The sequence below is a fragment of the Pseudorca crassidens genome, chromosome 16, assembly GCF_039906515.1.
Source record: "Pseudorca crassidens isolate mPseCra1 chromosome 16, mPseCra1.hap1, whole genome shotgun sequence".
In the NCBI taxonomy this organism is placed as follows: Eukaryota; Metazoa; Chordata; class Mammalia; order Artiodactyla; family Delphinidae; genus Pseudorca; species Pseudorca crassidens.
This window is the reverse complement of record NC_090311.1, coordinates 34495849-34517245: the sequence shown is the minus strand read 5'-3', so window position 1 is coordinate 34517245 and position 21397 is coordinate 34495849. Positions and strand designations below refer to the sequence as shown.

Below are 21397 nucleotides of genomic sequence, written 5' to 3'. Positions count from 1 at the left end.
TTAACTTTCTGAGGAACTGCCAAATTGTTTTCACAGCGGCTGTACCATTTTGCATTCCCACCAGCAATGTAAAAAGGTTTCAATTTTTCCATATACTCACCAACACTTGTTCTCCATTTCTGTGATTATAGTCATCCCAATAGGTATGAAGAGATGTCTCATTGTGGTTCTGATTTGCAATTCCCTACTGACAACATTGAGCATCTTTTCATATACTTGTTGGCATTTGTATACTTTCTTTGGAGAAAGGTCTATTCAAGCCCTTTGCCCATTTTAAAAATTGGATTGTTTTCTGTTGTTGAGTTGTAGACTTCTTTATGTATGCTAGATACTAGACTTTTATCAGATATATGATTTGCAAATATTTTCTCTTATTTTGTAGGTTGTGTTTCACTTTCTTGAAAATGTTCTTTGATGCACAAAAGTTTTTAATTTTGAGCAAGTCCAATTTATCTATTTTTTTCTTTTGCCGTTCTTCCTTTTGATGTTATAGCTAAGAATCCACTGCCAAATTCAAGGTCAAGAAGATTCACTCCCTGGACTTCCCTGGTGGTGCAGTGGTTAAGAATCCGCCTGCTAATGCAGGGGACACGGGTTCAAGCCCTGGTCCGGGAAGATCCCACATGCCGCGGAACAACTAAGCCCATGCGCCACAACTACTGAGCCTACGCGCCACAACTACTGAGCCCGCATGCCACAACTACTGAAGCCCACGTGCTCTAGGACTTATGCTCCACAACAAGAGAAGCCACCGCAATGAGAAGCACACACAAACCACAACGAAGAGTAGCCCCCGCTAGCCACAACTAGAGAAAGCCCACGTGCAGCAATGAAGACCCAACACAGCCAAAAATAAATAAATAAAATAAATAAATTTATTTAAAAAAAAAAAAGAAAAAGACTTGCCCCTATGTTTTCTTCTAAGAATTTTATGGTTTTAACTCCTATAGTTAGGTTAACTGATTTCAAGTTAATTTTGTATATAGTGTGAAACAGGGGTCCAACTTCATTCTTTAGCATGTGGATATCCAGTTGCCCCAGGACCATTTGTTGAAGAGACTATTCTTTACCCATTGAATGGTCTCACCAACCTTGTCGAAAATTAACTATAGGCCCAGCCTTTCAGTCCCACGGGGAACTATTCCTTTCTCCTTTGAACTTAATACTCCACTTTGCTCCTCTGGCATTTCCTATCTATAGTTCTGCCTTGGTCAGCATCTCTCCTTATCTTCAAGCAACTTGAGGACAGAATAGATCTGGGGAAGAATGTGATCTGCAGAGATTGTGGGCTCCTGGGAGGAGGGAGCTGTAGGCTCATGAAAGTGTATATAACCTGGCCTGAACTCCCTGTACTTGAAGGCCAAGAAGGAGCGAAGTCGTGGACTAAGTCTCCTCTGCCCTGAGGTGGGAGGACTACTGGTAGAGGCAGGGTTTGTGGGGAACTAGGAGCAGCCAGCTTTTCCACCTTCGGTCCATGAGCTGAGGACTGCTTTGCTTCTACCACCAGGTAGATGCCTATACTCAGGGTGCTCCAGCAACCAGATCTGAGTCCCAAAAAGCTCAGAAAAGGGGATCCAGCAGTGAGAGAGAGGACTGGTCTTTTACATACAGCAAAAGAAAGCTGCCAGAGGAGAAAGACAATAGCCCTTTGTAATATATACACATGTGAAAAGAGTACTTAAGGATATTCAAGCCTAGCACAAAGGGCACTTTCCAGTAATATATATATATATATTTTTTAATGTCACTTTTGTTTAGGTGTAAAAGTGGCATTGTGTTTATGTGGGGGATTTTGTCCCTCAGTTTTTTTTTGAGAACTTAAATTAATTTTTTAAATTGAGGTTAAAGTCATAAAGAATTAACCATTTTAAAGTGAACAGGGACTTCCCTGGTGGCGCAGTGGTTAAGAATCTGCCTGCCAATGCAGGGGACGTGGGTTCGATCCCTTGTCTGGGAACATCTCACATGCCGTGGAGCAACTAAGCCCACGAGCCACAACTACTGAGCCCACGTGCCACAACTACTGAAGCCCACATACCTAGAGCCGGTGCTCCGCAACAAGAGAAGCCACCACAATGAGAAGCCCGCGGCCAGCAACAAAGACCCAATGCAGACAAAAATAAATAAATGTATTAAAAATAAATAAATACATTTTTAAAAGGGGAGGGGATTGAAAAGGAGCAGGATGGTGTGGGGCCCTCCTGGATACAACCCCCACCTTGGGTCCCCCATTTCTTGTTTGTAGAAAAAGACTTTAGTTTCCTGGGCTTTTCCTAAGTTCCAAAGAGCAGACTCAAGCAGTTACTAATTAGGGGAGTGAAGAAATGCAGAAACAAAGGAAAAATAGTCAAGAAACAACAGTTCAGTGATAAAACACAGTCCTAGTTCCTCCTCAAGGGAAATACATAACAATCTGACACATATCTTTGAGTTGTTCTGCAGGAACTAAGACCCTCACCCAGGTGGAGGATGGTGACTACATGCTGACCATAAGCATACAGACCCCTGACTGGTTGGAATCAGAAGGTTGATGGTTAAGATTCCTGAAACACCACCCTGTTACCTCACCACCAACCAAACAGAAGAAAGTCATGCCCCCTGCAACCCTCACCTCAAATGTCGCCTTTCAAAGCCCTTCTGTGAAGCTATCAGGGAGTTTGGGTCTTTTGAGCATTAGACTGTGAAGGACACTGGTAGTTAGGTGGTCCTTATGCTAAAGAAGGGTGATTATTTTGGCTCAAATGGATTCATTCATTTGATGGATATTTATGGAGTGCCTATTCCTTGTATGCCACTGTATTAAAAACTGAAATACAATGGAGAACAAGACATAGTTCTTCCCTAAAATAATTTATGGTCTATTTGAGAGTTTCTTAAAGGCATTCCCCACCATTTGTAGTTTTTGCCATATCCTAATGCCATCTGTACTATTACTTGATGTTTTACCTAACTATCCAGATTAATTCTATTTTTCCCAATACACATATACATAATTATTAAAATAAAAACAGAAAAAGAATAGATATATGTGTATGTATAACTGAATCACTTTGCTGTACACCTGAAACTAACACTGTAAATCAACTATACCCCCAAATAAAATAAAAATAAAATTAAAATAAAATAACATAAAATAAAAAGAGGCTTCTCTGTTAACCACCTAAAACACCTGGAGTATCATTAAGCTACAGGACTTTGGAGACACCAACCTACTGGGATCACATTAGTGATCTACATGACCATTAAAGTTCAAATGCTAGAGCCCTTCACAGAGCCAATCAAATCACCAAGCTGACCTTCTGGTTCAAAGAGATTTACAGGACCAGGAGATGAGAACTTCCTACAGAGAGAAACGCTTGAATTCATACTACACACCTAATGGTGACCACAGGTGAATGTATGGAGGTGATCATACCCAAGGATGCTGAGAACATGTGTAACTTATTGATGAGGGATAACTATTAAAGATAAGGAAGACTGATGGGGAATGCTGGATAAGTGGCTATAAAAAGAGGGAAAAGGGAATAATATAGGTAGAATGATATAGGCGAAGAAAAAACAATACTTTAATAAACTAATCTCAATGTTGACATTGTTGTGTTTCTAACAAGCTAGGGAAAATATTTTGCTTGGCAGTCATTTTGATATTGGTCAACATAATGACCTCCTAAAGTAAATAAAGCAATGACTAACAGCTCTTGGTGGCACAGAGGTGATACCTAGGGAGACCATAAACTATTCACAGGTCCAGAGTTCTCTCTCCTTGGACCCGAAAGGTTGTAGAAATGAGAAAGGAGGCATTAGCCAAGGTCAGGCTCAGCTTGAATTATGTGCTAAAGGTCATTATTAAGAACAGCTGGCCCCTGCTGCAGTCTGCCCTTTGGTGACAGGAAAAAAAACAAATTAAGTCTGTCAGATACCCAGCCGTCCCAAGGCATGTTTACTGGTGGCTGGAAGATGAGTAGCAGCAATGATTTCAGATAATGGAGCCAGAGTGGACAAACTGGAGAAAGAGGCCAAGTGAAGAGGTATAATTTAACAAGGATAACTGTCTGGAAAGGCCTGCCCAGAAGTCAGGTAGGCCATTTCTTATCATCTGGAGCAACATGCTTCCTGGAAAGACCAATCTGTTTGGTGTACTCAAAGCTTTAAACATAACGTATTCCTAATCTTCTTGGCATGTGTCACAGAGTACATCTATCCAGGCCTAAAATCCACAGTAACCTCATTACCATTCCCACTAAACACGGTGTCTTTACAGTTGCTAAAGCAAGTCCTCCACCGGCAGGCAATACTAAGAATGTTTAAACATAAATTTTTAGTTTTTCAACTATGAGCTGGAATCCTGCTGTTTAGAAAGCAGATGACAGATGCCTAGGAAATTAAAGCAGCAACGTGAAAGTAGCTTTTCCTTAGCAACAAAGTTATCCACAACCTTCCAGTTATAGCAAATTCGCAGTTATTAATTTTAGAAGAAATCTGGGGTAGATTAAGATAAACACAGCGAAAATGGTTGAATTTTATTTTCTTTTTACCTTTCAAAGGATGGGATTGACCATTTTTCATATTTTCAAGTGCTAGGGGAAGAAAGGTTTTAAAATCACCCTTATGCCTTTCCCACAAGGAAACGTACTTATGTGTGCTAATGTTGACACCTTTGCTATATGTCTATAGAACAGAGAGAGATCTGTGAGTGCTCTGTTTGGTCTTAAGATTACTTTTTCATGAAACGAAGAAGGTCCAGCTGACAGAATCCTGCATACTCCATACATTCACTCTCTAATCTCGTTTCCTTCCATGCTGCTTGGGAGTGGGGCTGGAGGTGAGGGTATAAATCAGCCCCAAATCAATTTCTAGTAGTAGAAGAGTATATCATATAGAGAACAATGGGTAAGAAAGTCATTTAAAACCTATAAAATGCATGACTGCCATGGCATCATCACTCCCCAACCCCCCAGGATGCAGACGTGCAGAGCCCTCTGGCTCTATCCATTTAACTGGCTACATCATAACCTTGCAGGCCACAGCTTCCTCTACTATATTAGAGGTTTGGACCAGCTCTTCCAAGTAAAAATAAGCACTCACCAAGAAATTGCTAACTGACTGATACCCCTGCCTTCTGGGGTCAAAGAACTTGAATATCCTACTGAGATAACTACTTTAAAAAACTGTGGTTGTCTTTTTCCCATTAATAATCTCATAACCAGCATCTAAACTCAAATATGAGAAGGAAAGAAGAACACTTAATCACTCTAAAGAGTTTTCATATTAAAAATTATCACAATTCCACAGGAGAAGACATAAAAAGAGAGCAAAGGACGGAAGAGATGAGGGGTCAAGACCAGGAAGGAGAGACAAGACAAAAAGGTCCCATGCCATTCAGAGAAGAGAAATATTTTTCTCTCTTTCTTAAGATGACCCAAACTCTATTTTAAAAGCTATTTCTAGTCAAAGACTCTGAGACTCCCAGGGCTTCAAAATAAGCCCATGTGGTATTCAGAAAATATCTGAACTCACTTCTGGGTGTTGCTTCCTCTCGAAGGGTCAAACCAAACATAGCTATAGCTACAGCTGGGAAACTTTCAAGCCAGCTCAAGGCCAGGGCCAGTAACAGCAGCAAGTTAAAGGCTGGGTTGTCGGAGTCCCAGACTAAGGCTAGGAGCAGAAATAGTCTGGGAACAGGTCATCAGAACCCTCACTTCTTTTGCTATTGAGTCATCTCATATATTCTAGCTGTGGCCAGGGACAAAGAGTAGTATTATCAGCACTTCTGTTAGTATGGTTACTAGTTCATATTAATCTTCATGTAGGCTAAAAATATAAAGCCTTTGATAATCTTCAGCTAAAATTCGGGCCCAGCATGTTTTAGTGAAGAGAGAAAAAAAGATTAAATGTGTGAAGTACTTGAAGTGCTTGCAAAGAAAGGTGCAGTGGATAACATCTCACTAAATAAAAAATGGGTTATTCTAAAAAGTGCTATTCAAAGCAAATACGATGTGCTATGGCTTAACTATCACAATGTTCCTTAAATAAAAGTATCAGAAAGCTCCAAATTAGCTAACAAAGTCAGACTCTCAGGTCTTCTACACTAAGCTAGAGTCAAGAGAACATTATTTCCCAATGGTATATTGATTTCAAAACTATTTTCCCTTCTTATATAGAGACTGATGTTAGAAAGATACAATAGATAATCTCAAGAAATCAAGACATGAAGGACTACAAATACTAAAGAGAATAGCAACCACACTTTCAGTGCCCTTCCCAGCATTCTGAATATGCAGCTACCCCACCCCAACCCTTTGTAGACAGAAGACTCATGTCCAATAATTCCATTTCTGGGTAGTCAAAAGAACTGAAAGCAGGATCTTGAAGAGATATTTGCACTGTTATGCTCACTGCAGCACTATTCACAATAACCAAGGTGTGGGAGCAACTTAAATGCCCACTGACAGATGAATGGACAAAGAAAATGTAGTATATACATAAAACAGTATATTATCCGGAAGTAATAAGGACGGAAATCCTGTCACATGTGACAACATGGATGAACTTTAAGGACATTATGCTAAATGAAATAAGCCATTCACAAGAGGACAATCACCACATGATTCCATATGAGGAATCTAAAGTAGTCAAACTCATAGAAAGCAGAAAGTAGAATGGTGATTGCCAGGGGTTGGGGGCAGGCGGAAGTGGGCAGTTGCTGTTCAAAGGGTATAAAGTTTTGATTACGCAAGATGAAAAAGTTCTAGCGACCTGCAGTATAACATTGGACTTACGGTTAACAATACTGTACTGTACACTTAATTTGTTAAGAGGGTAGATCTCATGTGTTTTTTTCAACACAATAAGAAAACAACAAAAAAAAGAGAGAGACTATATGGTGGGCGGGACAAACTTGGAAAAAGGACCGAGGAAGGGAAAAACAATCAACTGCTTACTAAACTTTTGATTTTGAGCATTAAAGAAGAAAAGAAGCTGAAAACACTAATTACTCAACTGGGTTCCCTGGAACACTATTCCCAAGAGATGGTACATTTTAAAAGAGTTCCATGACCAAAAAATTTGTGAAAAATTGCATATTGTTTCCTTCTTGGATGTTCACAATGAGATTAGTATATAAAAGCTTCTAAGAAGTCCTAGAATAAACTAGCCTATTTAACTTTCTTCAAGAAAGCATTTCTAAACTCATTTGACTCAGAAAAAGATTTTCTTTTATAAAATAAATATTAAAATCCCAAGGGATTCATGTTTCATGGAGAACCATGTAGGAAATGATGATTTGGGGAACTAATTTTAGGGACAGATTCCTGGGCAGGGCAGACCTGCCTACTGAGAGTTCCTCCTCCTGTTTCACAAACCCAAATAACCAACCAACATTATCCCTATCTTGCCTGAAATATTTAACTCCTTTTATAATGTGAAATTCCAATTAGACTGTCTAATAAACATCTTCCAGAAGAGCTCAAATATTAGTCATTTATGATTTCATGTAAATTAATGTGTTGTCAGTGCCACTGTGTATTGACAGAGTATTTTATAGTTTTCAAAACCACTTTAACACACATACACACGTCCTTCCTTCAAGCTACACAATTAGTAGGTATAGTTAAGACTAAACCCAAGATTGGCTGATTCTAGTCTAATATCCTTTCTACTAGAACAATATCTGTGCTAAACAATAGCTGTGGGAGGGATCCCTGAGACTTTTATAAAGAAATAGTTCACATAAATCAAATCATATGGCTTTTTTTAGATTAAGGGAGACTCAACTGATTCTACCCTTACAAATTTTCTCAGGACCATGGAGAGTAGACAAAAGAGCAGAAAAATGGCCATGTTTTAAAAAGATTACCCATTTTCTAATGATCTCATTTTTCACACTACAAAAATCTTTCATATGTAAGTGACCTAGACGAGTTATAAAGAAAACTGGATTTAGCAGAGCTTTCATACCTTAAGTGTTCACTTGGCATCACTTCTAAAAATACCATTAAAACAGACAGAATGAGTACAGGTGCCCTCTTTTGCCCTTATTGTACTTAAATACTTTAAACTGTTCCAGTTTTTCACAGAAACACTGTTCAAAAGAATATAAGTAAAATTTAATCCTAACCTTTTACTCAATTTCAGGTTCAAAATCGTTTCATTATCAGAGAAGGTAATGGTAAAAACACCTCTTTCTAGACTAAAGAGAGAAACACCTTCAATCCTTTAAATAGAAATGCATCCAGGTGTTTACACCTTTAAAGGACACTTGAGTCTCTACATACATGTCTTGACTAACATCCAACTTGCATGTTGACAGATGGGCACTTATGTCAAATTTTCTTTTTTCTTTTTATTTTTTTTAGTGTCAACTTCAACTATTTCATTATCCTTATATTAAAGATTCTGAGTGAAACTGAGTAGGCACTTTAAAAGACAAAAAAAAAAAAGAGAGCGAATCAACTATTAGTCTTGGACATATGGTTAGGAACCAACAGCACAGTTTAAATAGGCCAAGTTCAGCAATGATACAAATCAACATCTGTACAGCCTAATAACTTTCCAGAGCACTTCTTCACCTTCATTGTTTATCTGTGTAATAAACCTTAAGATTGTTAGGCTAGTGTTCTTATTACTCTGGGACAATAAAATCAAGCCTCAAAAGGTTAAGTAACTTGCCCAAGGTCACATCATGGCTGGGAGAAGAGCTAGGAGTATAAACTCAGATCTCTCAGTTCCTAAGCCAGGACACTTTTTTTTTTTTTTTTTTACTACAGCCATGGTTCTGTGGGTGATGATGGCAGGAGTGGGTGTGGGACCCTTAGATACATAAACACCCCCCCCCGCATTAGTGTTCTAGGGAGCCTCTGTTACCCATGAGAGTGTATGCCAAGGCAGAAGAAATGCTGAGAACCCTGTGCTGGGTATCATACAACTTCGATATTGTCATCATAGGGATGAATAACCAGTTGACCAGTAACTGTTGAACATTAGCCATAAAATATGCATAAATGTAAGCCTTAAAGGATTTATTTCAAGATGTTAATAACTTTTCTTTTGAAGTAAAAACTGAGGCATGAATTGTATTTGTCTCATTTATAATAATGTTCAATAACAAGGGTCCTTATGACAGCAAAAATGCCAGTTTCACTGAACGTTATAATCCAGTGGACTTGCATTGGCTCACACTGACTTAAAAAGGGGTTTACATGAAGACATAAAAATTAAAATCAAATGCGAAACAACTGCAAAACAAAATTTCAAATTCATTTTGTTAATATTCAAAATGACCTATAGACATACTGACAAATTCTGATATCAAACTCCAGATGTGCCCTGCTCTGTGCAGTATATGTTCACCTGAAAAGTTACATGAAATATGGAAACATGTATAAAACTAACTAAAGGACCTATAATACAACTCAGGGGTTCCTACCCAGGTCCGTGGAAAAATGACTTCATAGAAAAAGTGGGTTTAAAGAAACATTAGACCCTGGATGAGCAGCAGTGTTCGGGAAGGGAGTTCCATAAGCAGAGGCAGCTCTCATGTCAATTACAGGTGTCTTGAGAGTCTCCAAGCCTCTCCTAGATTCTTCTCTGTTGCAAATAAAGGGGGTTGGATGAGGTCATACCCAAGTTAAAGTCTAGCTTTAATGTACTATAAGTGTCAAAGAATACTTTTTGATATGCTAAACAGCAAAACCTAAACTTCTTTGTTACTCAAGTGCGTGCTTAACTAAAAAAAGAAAGCTGTGCAGAGTGCCCTCTGGTGGACAGTTGGACATGCCAAAAGGCTTCCCATCTGGAAGCTCTCAATCAGCATTCATTCAACAACTCATTCATTCATTCAAATATAATTAAATAATGTGTGTCCACTGTGTGTCAATTAGTGAGTATACAGTAGCTAACACGAGAGACACACAGTCATTGACTGCCCTCATCGACTGCAGTCTAGAAGCATAGGTGGACATTAAAGCATTGCTTCATTACAGAGGTATTTAATGCCACAAAGGAATAATAGATGGTATTATGACAATGATCTATGGGGAAGATGTAAGATCCACTGAAGAAAGGATTCCTAAAATTTTCACAATTAAGATGAGACCTGAAGGAAAAGTGAGCTTTAGGCAGGCAGAGGAAACAGTATCCATAATCACCCTGTAAAACAGAGAAAAAGGCCAGTTGTGATTGGCTCAAGATGAGGAAATGGGAGCTGAGGCAGAGGTAGTATGTAGTACACGAAGGGTCATGTAGGCAGTGTTAATTAAGGACTTTGACCTTTAACCAAAGAGCAGTAGAACATAATCAAAAGGTTTAAAGGAGGGAAAGATGTGATTCAAATCATGATTTTAAAAGATCGCTTTAGTTTTTTAATGTAAAGAATGAATTGGAGTTGGGCAAAAGTTGAAATTGGAGTTGCTTCTAGTCCTTGCTCTCCCATACACCGTCCTAGTTTATTCTACACACTTACTGAGTGTCAGCCAAGTGCCAAGCACTCCCATTCAGACCTCTGGGCACAGGTGGCAGAGTCAAGATCATGGCAGCTGCATAAGGAACTACCATTAGAAGCCTCTTCCACCTCTGCTAGTCCTCCCATTGCTACGCATATTATGGCGAAAAGCGTGTTGATGCGTAGATTTATCAGCCCACTCCAACAAGTCACATATTCTCGGGGAAGCCTAATTACTGCCATAGCAGGGGGCAGAAATTTGCCCCAACAGCCTGGGCTGCCTTGTTCCTGTGACTTCAAAGAGCACAAGTTAATAAGTAGGATCCCCTCCCTCTAATGAGCTGAGTAAAATCATACAGGATAAATGCACTATCCCCCAACTCCCTGTGTCCTCACTGGGGTCATTATTCAACTGATCCTTTGATTGCAGACTTGAAGGATGCACATTCAAATACTTTTCCCTGTGTTCTAAAATTGACTGTGGTGATGATTGTACAACTATGTAAATATATTAAAAACTGAATTGAATACTTTAAATTGTTGATTTGTAGGGTATATGAATTATATCTCAATAAAGTTGTTACCAAAACAAAAATTTTTTAAATCACCTCTTCTTTAAAGATGATGACACGGATGAGTGAGATGACAGCAGAGATAAAAGTGCCAAAGCCATACGTGCAGCTGTTTCTGTAACTGTTGCATATTGGCATATTTTATATTCACAGCAAGCCAGAAGTCTCTACGATGATGAGAAGAAATCAAATCTATAAAGGCTGTATTTTCCCCATAAATCACTCCAACTAAAAGCTTAGCCAAAGAGCAGCAACAACAACAACGACGACGATACATAAACATATAAACTCTCAAAAGAGATGTCTTTTTTCAAAAACGGTGGTTGGATATAAAAGAGGTTAATGAAATATACCAATCAGATCCTTCTTCATTTACCTCCCACAGTTTACCTAGGAAAGGTGCAGCCTGAGAACATACACCTTAAACAGTGCTAGAACTTCCATGATTCCAGACATTGCTGCTCTGCAGGAGGCCCTCTCCCACTCTCCGTATGGGGCAAACAGTGAAAGAGGAAAGGGCTGCAAACACGAAGCAAGTGGCCTGTAAAATGCCATCTATACTTGTTTTTGTTTTTTAAATCTGCTGATTCCACTGAATCTGCATTTATAATGATACAGAAAGCAAAAGAGATTCCTTTGACCAGGAGGATAATAAAGGCTGAAGCTATTCAAAATAGTCAAGGCCTCGGTTTAAAAGCAACTTTAGGCTAACATTAGAATGAAGGAGAAAAAGACTATAGCATCTTGGAATTTGCAATAGCAAGGAAAAGGGATTGTGGGCACAGGTAGACACCTGCCACTGACTTTCAAAGCTTCAAAACCTTAGCTATGAGATTATTGCTAAAAACCTGGAAGGGTTATTCAGGAAAGAAGGGTGTGCCCGACGACAGAAATTCTCCATGGTCAATCAAGAACAGAGCCCCTGAGAAAGAAAAAGGGCATTACCTAAGGAAATACTAATATGCTTACATATAATGGGAGCTCTCTGGAAAGCTCAAACTTAAGCTTTAGAAGAAAGACACATAAATATAAAAGTAGAATCAACCTAAAAAGGCATCTACAGCAAACGGTGCAGTTAACAGAGGCTCAGAATGCCAGAGACAACAAAATAAGGTACTGCTGGCCATGTTCAAAGCAAGAAGAAAACAAGAGGATAGAGTAACAGTTTGGGAGAGAGGAGTGTAATATTCACAGAAGACTGGTGAAAAAGGAGCCCCACTCAAGATGGAAGCTGACTTCCTTCTCTTATAATAAAGAAAATGGTCTGCACCTTGGTCAGGGCAAACAAAGAGCATGAAGATGGAGCTGGGAGACAGGGAGAGAAAGGAATCCATCACTTTCAATGATTTCCAGTTCTCCCACTTACATGACTCTCATCCTAGGGCACTGAAGGAACTGATAGGTCCCTTTTGACACCATGTGGATGGAGATGGCATTCTTTTGCCCACAACAGTCCCACTCTACATGTGTCCAGTGAGTCACACTGTATATATTACTTTCTTGCTCAGTATCTCTTCTGGGCTTCTCAACAATCTAGTCGGGTACACAAAGCTATCACTACTGCCCTCATTATACACTGAAACTCAGAATGTAAAAGTGACCTCAAAATCACACAGCCCACCAGGAACAGGACCAGATCTAAACCTGGTCATCTGACTCTAGCCAGTGCCCTTTTCACTAACCAGTGTATCTTTTCACTGCATCTTCAGCAGAGCAACTGATAAAGTTCAAGCTACGTAATATTAACAACAGTGTAAGTATACTTCCAGCAAGATGAATACTGTTAACCAGCAAGTGCCAGTTAAGCATCTATTAACTGCCATATGACTCTGGCTGTTCAATCTTCAAATCTCATTTAATCTTCACACGACCCCCAGGAGGGAGTTGCAGATGAGGACCCAAGGCTCCCGGCACTGAGTAACTTGCTTGAGTCACCAGTGACTGGTGCAGTAAAGGTTTAACTGTAGTGGAATCTGTTCTAGCTTCAAACTCCATACTCCTTCCATTACAACTGACTGTTACCCTAAATGTTTATCAAGAACTACTCTAAGATATGGAGGGTATGGTTAACCCAAATACAATGAGCAGAAAACAGTCAATGGCTTTCCTGAGTCTTGAGAAGTTTGATGTGCCAAATACATTTCTATAGCATGGCCTATGATTACGCTAACAAAAGAAAACCCACTTCTTTCTTTTTTACCTACGTCAAAGTCGTATGGGAATCAATGCTGAGGGCATGAGCATAGCAGGGGTGAGAGTAGAGGTAGGCAATAAAACAAATAGTGCCTGAATTTTCTATGATGCTTAAAGGGGTTCAAAGATTACTGTAATCCCTGGGATAAGTGTGTTTCCTTCTAACTAAGGAATAGGCCAGGAGGTTGTTAGGGTGAGAGCAAAGGAAAGATATAAGCAGGAGCAAGTGGAACCTTCTTTTATCATCTCTAGGACCTACCTCCTGAGAAGTCTCATTAGTTCTGGCTTCAGAGGGGAACAAAGAAAGCTACTTTGATAGAGATGAGAACATAAGCGCTCTTCAGGTTAAGTTTATTTCCTGGGATCACCAGTGATGGGGGCAAGAGCGGTCTAAATGTAATGGAATCTGGGGCTTCAGACTCACAAATGTATAGGCACTAGCAAGTCCACCAGCAGCAGTAGTTAAGAGAACACTCCACATAACACCATTTGTCAATTCAACAAAGGTTTATCAAGCATCTACTGTGTCTGTACATCAAGCAATGGGTAAGCTCTGTGGAGCTTACAGTCTGTAGGGGAATTACTGATACAGAAGGGGTGCTGTGGGCACTTGAAAACTAGGAATGGAGCTGAATGTTTATCACCCCTGAGTTTCCACTGATTCAGAGTGTTTCAAAATTCTGTAAAACTTCATTCATTTTAATTAAAAAACAAACCACCACTACTTACTTTTAAGGATCCCAGTAGATGCAGCAAATAGACTATTTATTTTAAGCACTGGCTTTTGTAATTTGATCTATGTCTTAAAGAAAATGTAATCTTGTTGACTATAAAAAAAATTCATCACCAATTGAAACTTTCACCTCCTAAGAAACTTAGGTCTACTACGCAAAATTAGTCAGTCGACCATAGAGAGTATAGGTGAAACTTTGTAATACAACATATTTACTACTTTACTTATTCTAGTCCAGTGTATGCCCCAAGAACAGCCTTTGCTGGAAGCATTAACAACCACTGTACAATTGCATAGGGAGGTGTTTAGACTTGATGTTCTCCCACTTGATCTTTTAATCTATCAATACAGGTCCCAGATTAGCTACTAACACCTTCTATTCCCCCCAAGCTTCCAAACAGCAGCAGAGCTGGAATTTAAGGGATTTAAACCTGTGTCTGTCTCCAAACCCAACTGAACACACCAATGCCCTAGAGCTCTACTGCCCCCTGTTTAGATGAGAGTTAGCAAATCTGAGTGCCTCTACTGGTCAGGTAGGTAACACCAATGAGCAAAGAGGCAGGTAATGGATATGCATATTTGGTATGAGCAGGAGAACTATGGGAGTTGGAGAGGGGACTGGAGGGGACAGCAGCTATTTGGCTCCAATGACTGCTACCACGTATGCTCTTGCACTTTTTTTTTGCCATGCTGCGTGGCATGTAGGATCTTAGTTCCCCAACCAGGAATTGAACCCGTGCCCCCTGCAGTGGAAGCACGGAGTCTTAACCACTGGAATGCCAGGGAAGTCCCTATGTTCTTGCAATTTTAAAAGAAACCAGAACTTCAAAATTTTATGTATACTCCTGAATATTAACATTAAATGTTAGTTCAAGTTTGTTTGTTTTAAGAGTACCACATGGGTCAAGCAGATTACCAGCTCTCAATCTTCGTTAACGTGCTGTTGGCATCATATTTTGAACAGCACTGGTTTGCTTTGCTAAATTCTGCAGTGTTATTTTCGTAAGTGTAACATCACCCTGGGGATGCGTGAGGCAGAAAGTTCATTAACGCCTTAAATACAAAGGGCACTCTCTTTTTCAGGCAGCCTAGATGGACTCATGGACTAATGTCATGTAAGGCAGAGCTGCTCACTTTGATCACAAGGTGCTTTTCTCCCCAGGGGCCCACAGAATAAATTTCATTTCTTTCCCATAGCAATTATACCCTGAGCAGTTGCTTACCCGTTTGTCAATGTCATTGTGTTGGAGCTGCACAAAGCGAGCGCTGATGGCTGCAATGTAACTCTGCTGATTGGAGAATGCCACGCGGCCAGCACCTTTGGGGTACTTCAGCTCTGGGTCCGTATCAATGCCAGCATAGCAGACACCGCCATACAAACGGTCCATGATCATTGCCAGTTCAACTGCAAGAAAATAAACACTGTTCGTTATAAATGTTTAGAAGGTACTCTTGCCCAGGAGAAGGAAGGACTATGTAAGGATCATGCAGTGTAATTAAGAAATGGAAAAGCCATGTTAAGTCTCATGAAGAGTGTCTACACCAGTCTTACAACTCAAGCAGGGGAGCTCCTCATAGGATATTTGAAAACAAAATGAAAAAAAAATTTTAAGAGTTTACATAATCAGAATTTCAGCAACAGTATAAAAGAAGTGATCTATCAGCAATCCTCCTGTTCTAATTTCTAACTGCTTAGTCCACTGGAGTGGGCCCTGGGTAGGCAAAGCATTTCAGGTACCCTAACAAGTTAATAAGAAACAGCTCTACTTACTGACCTCTAGGACTGAAAGCAATTACTAAAGTCACACTACTATATTAAGCTCAAGCTATGGAAGAATTTAATTAAAAAAAGAATTTAATTCATTTTAACTAGAGGCAATATGTTTACAGGCTTAAAGTAAATCTCTACAATTAAAAAAAATAAAGATTTTAAGAGTATATACTATCCCAATTGAGAACTCTCCATACTAACTTCTCACACTGAATTCTTAAATAATAGTACTAAAAATGATCACAGCAGCAATGGTTTATTGAGCACTTACAATGTGCCAGGAAACACTAAGCTGCTACAAAGGCAGTAAAAACATACCCATCCTACACCCTGCTATAAATCCAGAGGTCTGGTCTGCACACCTCACCATATTTCTTCTAAGTATACCTTTATATTGGTATATTTGCAAAACACCTGTACAGAAGGCACTTGGAAATTGGACCATTCCAAAGGTCTGATATTCTAAAATTGTCCTCATCAAAAGGTACCATGGAGAGACACATAGCAGTTACTTACCTGGATCCAAATTGCCTGAAGGTAATTGTTTACTTGATACTGGATGGCACCTCCTCCAGGTATGACCATTCCTTTCAGGCCACTCACACGGTTTAAGTCCAAAAGACTTAGTCCTACCCCTGGCGAACGACCCAAGAATCCACTTCCCTCAAACACCTACACATGGCATTTGGAAAGGAGCAGACAGGGAAGACAGATGATGACCTCGGACACAGCCAGTGTGCAAAGACCATCAGACAGTAGAGCTCCACAGGAATCAGTATCTGGGGAGAAGGAAAGCAGCACAACCTGGAGGGGTAGGGGAAGAACTCTGCAGCGGGTACAAGGGCTGAAGGGCTGAACGGTGTAAGATTTCTACAAACAGAAGGAAAGCCAAGTACTACTGGTTCCTGTAATAGGAAGCTGCTGAGGCAGTAAGAAAGCTGTATCGCCAGACAGAAAGGCTGTCTTTCTATTCAACTTCTTCAAAATTTATCCCCAAACCAGACTGCCTAATACTGGTAATTGTTTTCTAAGTGCCTGTTTCTAACTGGAAGAATGACTTCCAACCAACAGGTAATTTTCAGAAGGTGAGAAAATAAACTAGCAATAATTAAGCCAGAGAATAAGTGATTTTAAAGACAGAACAGCAGAAAGCTATCCCAATGATCCCATTATGATCAGAATTACTGAGTCACATCAGCCAAGGGAACACTGCTGGTTAGAGCCCAAGTGAACCCTGACTGCAGTCTTGGGGAAGGATCCAGGAATCACACTCATTCAAACAATGCAATAAGAATCATGTGTGTACCCTAAATATCAGAGTTCAGTGGGTCCTCATACTTCACCCCAACAACTTCTGATGGCTTGGGGACTTCCTCACATAGCTAACATTATTCCAGTTACAGAGAACAAGAAACTGAACGTGGGATTAATTCACTGCAGTCATTAATGAGTTTCCTTTATTAGTCAAGTGGGCTTAGTAAAATATGTAACCTCAGGGCCTGGAAATTAAACACTAATTTTCCAAAGACCTGGCTTCCTCTGGAATGGAATAAGACAGTGAAAACTCCCTCAGCCTGGTGAATGGCCAGGAAAAGAATGTTGTCAAGGGACTGAATACACTTGTCTTCCACCCTTAGGAAGGATTCAAGAAAATATCTAATTCACGAAGAAGGTATACATACCAGCTGCGAGCCTGAAGCTCCAGCTGAAGACAAGAGTTACCGTAACCACAGGTTCTTCTACTGCATCTTGGTCTCCAAAGGAACCTTAGGGATCCTCAGATGCCAGAGATGGCACCTTCCACAAGCACTTTGTGGATCTGGCTGCTGGAAAATCATCTTCACGTGCCAAAGATTAGGTCATGGCTGCTGCTGCTGGCAGTTACGTACTTTTGATAGGAAAAAGAAACCCTCATTCACTTCTGTTTTTATGAAAACTATATAAATAAATAATTTCCACTTAAAAGCTTATATACAGTCATTTTCTTGGCCACCCAAAACTCTGCAGGCATTTGAGCCAATGAAGTCTCACTCAAGTGAAGGGCAATTTGTTGAGAAGCTACAAGAAAGAAACCAAGGTGACTAAAGAAAGTTTTCTGGGGGGGGAAGAACATGAAGATTACCCATCTCTCTACCTTAATCTGTATTTTAACTACAAAAGTTCTAATACTGTGATGACCCTTGAAGGAAAGTACATAATGACCAAACAACTGCTGTTTGTATTTGGTCCTTTACTCAATCAGCAAGTCTTCACTTTAGTGAATACTTCTTGCAGGCTAAACTCATGCTGGGCTCAAACACAATAGGCATGTCACCTAAGTACTAAACAGAGTTTTTAATTATTGAGAAAAGTAACCAGTTGGTTAAAACAGCATTAAAAAAAAATACTAACAATTCATCCACTGTACAGGTAACTAACAAACACAGAGCAAGCTCTCCTCAAATCCTACAAATTCCCAATCCGAAAATATTTTTAATATGGAAGATACAAATTCACCTACAGATGTCATAATGTACCACTACTTTTAGAGGCTAGGTTTTAAAGGGTTCTTTAGAGTGAGTATTATCAGTTAATGTAGGAAAGTCCCATATAAATTCCCTTCCTCTGATTAGGGGGGAGCTGAGCCAAGAAGAGGGCTACCATTTTGACTACTTGGGAGGAAGAGAGAAAAAAAGGATCAGGTAGAAATCAGAAATCAGAAATCAGGTAGAAATCAACTAAAACCTTCGTGGGTCTATCTATACCTTATGATCTCAATCCTGCTCAAGAAACGTGAGTCCTTGGGCTTCCCTGGTGGCGGAGTGGTTGAGAGTCTGCCTGCCGATGCAGGGGACACGGGTTCGTGCCCCGGTCTGGGAAGATCCCACATGCCGCGGAGCGGCTGGTTCTGTGAGCCATGGCCGCTGAGCCTGCGCGTCCAGAGCCTGTGCTCCGCAACGGGAGAAGCCACAACAGTGAGAGGCCCGCGTACCGCAAAAATAAATAAATAAATAAAATTAAATTAAAAAAAGAAATGTGAGTCCTTGATCAAGGAAGTGTCTTATCTGGAAAATGTAGTCAAACCACCTACTAAACCTGTGACAGTGAATCCTCATTCTAAACCATCCTCTGCAGAGGACAACGACAGCGTAGCTCCCCAGAGCACGTTCTTAACATTTAACCTGAGGAAGATGAGGCTACCGGAGCAGGACATACAGGTAGAGGCTGAAATTCAGACAGATGGAGGTGACAGCAGGCATAGAGTCCATGAGGAAGTCAGGAAGCTCCAAACCACTTCTATTTTTTCCTTCCCATCCAGACAGTGTTCACGGCGTCTGTCTGGTCACCACAGGGGTGGGAAATTAGGAGTTCTGATAGCTATATCCAAGGGTATTCTGTACTTTGGATAAGATGTTCTGTGCTCTTAAGACAACTCAAGTCATCTCATAAACAACTGTTCCATGGTAACAGTACACTTCTATGAGTATAACCCACACACTGGCTCTTGTGATGAGCTTCACCATGTCCCAGACTGGAGAAGGAAACAAGAATGTTGCAGTTGTAGGTAGTGTATAGCGTTTCCATGAATTCCTCTGGGTTGTGGTGACTATGCCCTGAAGGTGAATCTGAACCCCAACTGTGGTTCCTTGTTTTGCTCCTAATTCTTCACAGAGATCTGAAAGGGACTTCAGTTCATCAGAAAGAAAATCATGATGACTCCCCATCCTGCCCCACCCCAGGATCCTGTTCCTGTCATTTAATTAGATTTCAAAGCTAGCCTAAGGCAATGTATAAGTCTGAGACACTATGAGAGCCAAACTGGGTAGAGCAGGAATGAGGATTCCTGAGGGAAATACTACATACAATTCTAAATTGTGAATCTAGAAGCTACATTTCTCCTCTTTGGAAATAACAAAGCAGACAGGAAAGAGGCATAAGGCACCTCAGGATTACAAGGGGTCTGGACTTCTGAAAGAAAGGAAAATTCAACTTGAAGGTGGACTTTTTGGGTTTACGATTGCTGAGTTGGTTCATGAGAGCAGTTCACACATCTTTAGTGGAGGAAATGTGCTCATTAGCTTCCACCCTGCATGAGACGTTGGGAAGTTAAGAATATTTTCAAATAAATGATATGAACAACCAACTAAGTAAGAAGGATAAGAGTTTTAACTTGATTAAATCGAGCTGGTACCAGATTGACTGTTATTGCTGTTACTGAGACAACAGATCTCAGATCTCAGCTTGATAAAGCAGCTTCCTTCTGTGCAAAGAGCCCCAAACTTGAAGTCTGGAGATCTGAGTTTGAACCTTGATTTTTTCACTTGTTGTGGTCTCGACTACACCCCCTTTGAACTCTGCTCCCTTATCTCTACAATGAAAAGTCTACCACTTATAACCTCACAGGGTTATCATGAGGATTAAACATACATGAGAGCTCTGAGCACACTGCTGGGCAAAGAGCAGTGCTCAAATGTTTAGTTTTGTCCAGCAGTTGTTTTTCCCTCTACTCATAAATCTTTGCTTAACATTTACTTGGCCTGGTTTCTGCTCCATAAGCACCAGTTCATCCCAGTCTTACTTTGGCTTTATGCTAATGTTGCTCAAACTGCCACTGATATGGCAAACTTTGACATCGGCTGTGGGTGAGAGTTTGCTCTTTTGGAGGAGGAGCAAACAAACACAGACATTATAAAATCCTTAAGCCTAAGGGCAATGCAGTTAATCAAGTCAGCATGCCAATTCTGGAGTTTATCTGAGACAACTCATTCTGAACTTGGGACTTGGTGAAAGAAAAAGATTCTACAAAAAAAAAAAAGGTGTCCACAATGTTCATTGCAGCACTATTAACAATAGCCAGGACATGGAAGCAACCTAAGTGTTCACTGACAGATGAATGGCTAAAGAAGATGTGGCACATATATACAATGGAATATTACTCAGCCACAAAAAGAAATGAAATTGAGTTATTTGTAATGAGGTGGATGGACCTAGGGTCTGTCATACAGAGTGAAATAAGTCAGAAAGAGAAAAACAAATACCGTATGCTAACACATCTAATGGAATCTTAAAAAAAAAAAAAAGGTTCTCATGAACCTAGGGGCAGGACAGGAATAAAGATGCAGACGTAGAGAATGCACTTGAGGACAAGGGAAGGGGGAAGGGTAAGCTGGGACGAAGTGAGAGAGTAGCATTGACATATATACACTACCAAATGTAAAACAGATAGCTAGTGGGAAGCAGCTGCATAGCACAGGGAGATCAGCTCTGTGCTTTGTGAGACCTAGAGGGGTGGGATAGGGAGGGTGGGAGGAAGACGCAAGAGGGAGTGGATATGGGGATAGATGTATACATATAGCTGGTTCACTTTGTTATACGGCAGAAACTAACACAACATTCTAAAGCAACTATACTCCAATAAAGATGTTAAAAAAAAAAAAAAAGGTGTTGGCAGGGGGACTTCCCTGGAGGTCCAGCAGTTAAGACTCTGTGCTTCCACCGCAGGGGGTGCGAGTTCCATCCCTGGTCTGGGAACTAAGATACTACATGCTGCATGGTGCAGTCAAAAAAAAAAAGAGAGACAGAAAGAAAAAAAAAGAAAAAGCTTCTAGTGCCGACAAACTTGACATACAGATGATTTCTGCCTGCTACCACTTCACTGAACAAAAAGGCTATGGTTATAATACTCCTATTTCCTTAATCATAAATCAGGA

The 21397-nt window shown here is 40.2% G+C and overlaps 1 protein-coding gene across 7 annotated transcripts in view; it reads right to left on the bottom strand.

Moving 5' to 3' along the window:
• The window catches only part of CPEB3 (cytoplasmic polyadenylation element binding protein 3), a 177158-nt gene that overhangs the window by 7801 nt on the left and 147960 nt on the right, over positions 1–21397 (bottom strand). For all 7 annotated transcript variants that reach the window (XM_067710007.1, XM_067710005.1, XM_067710004.1 and 4 more), the window contains one exon: positions 15160–15341. In XM_067710007.1, coding sequence (XP_067566108.1) covers positions 15160–15341 — 182 coding nt within the window. The remainder of the gene's footprint in view (positions 1–15159; positions 15342–21397) is intronic.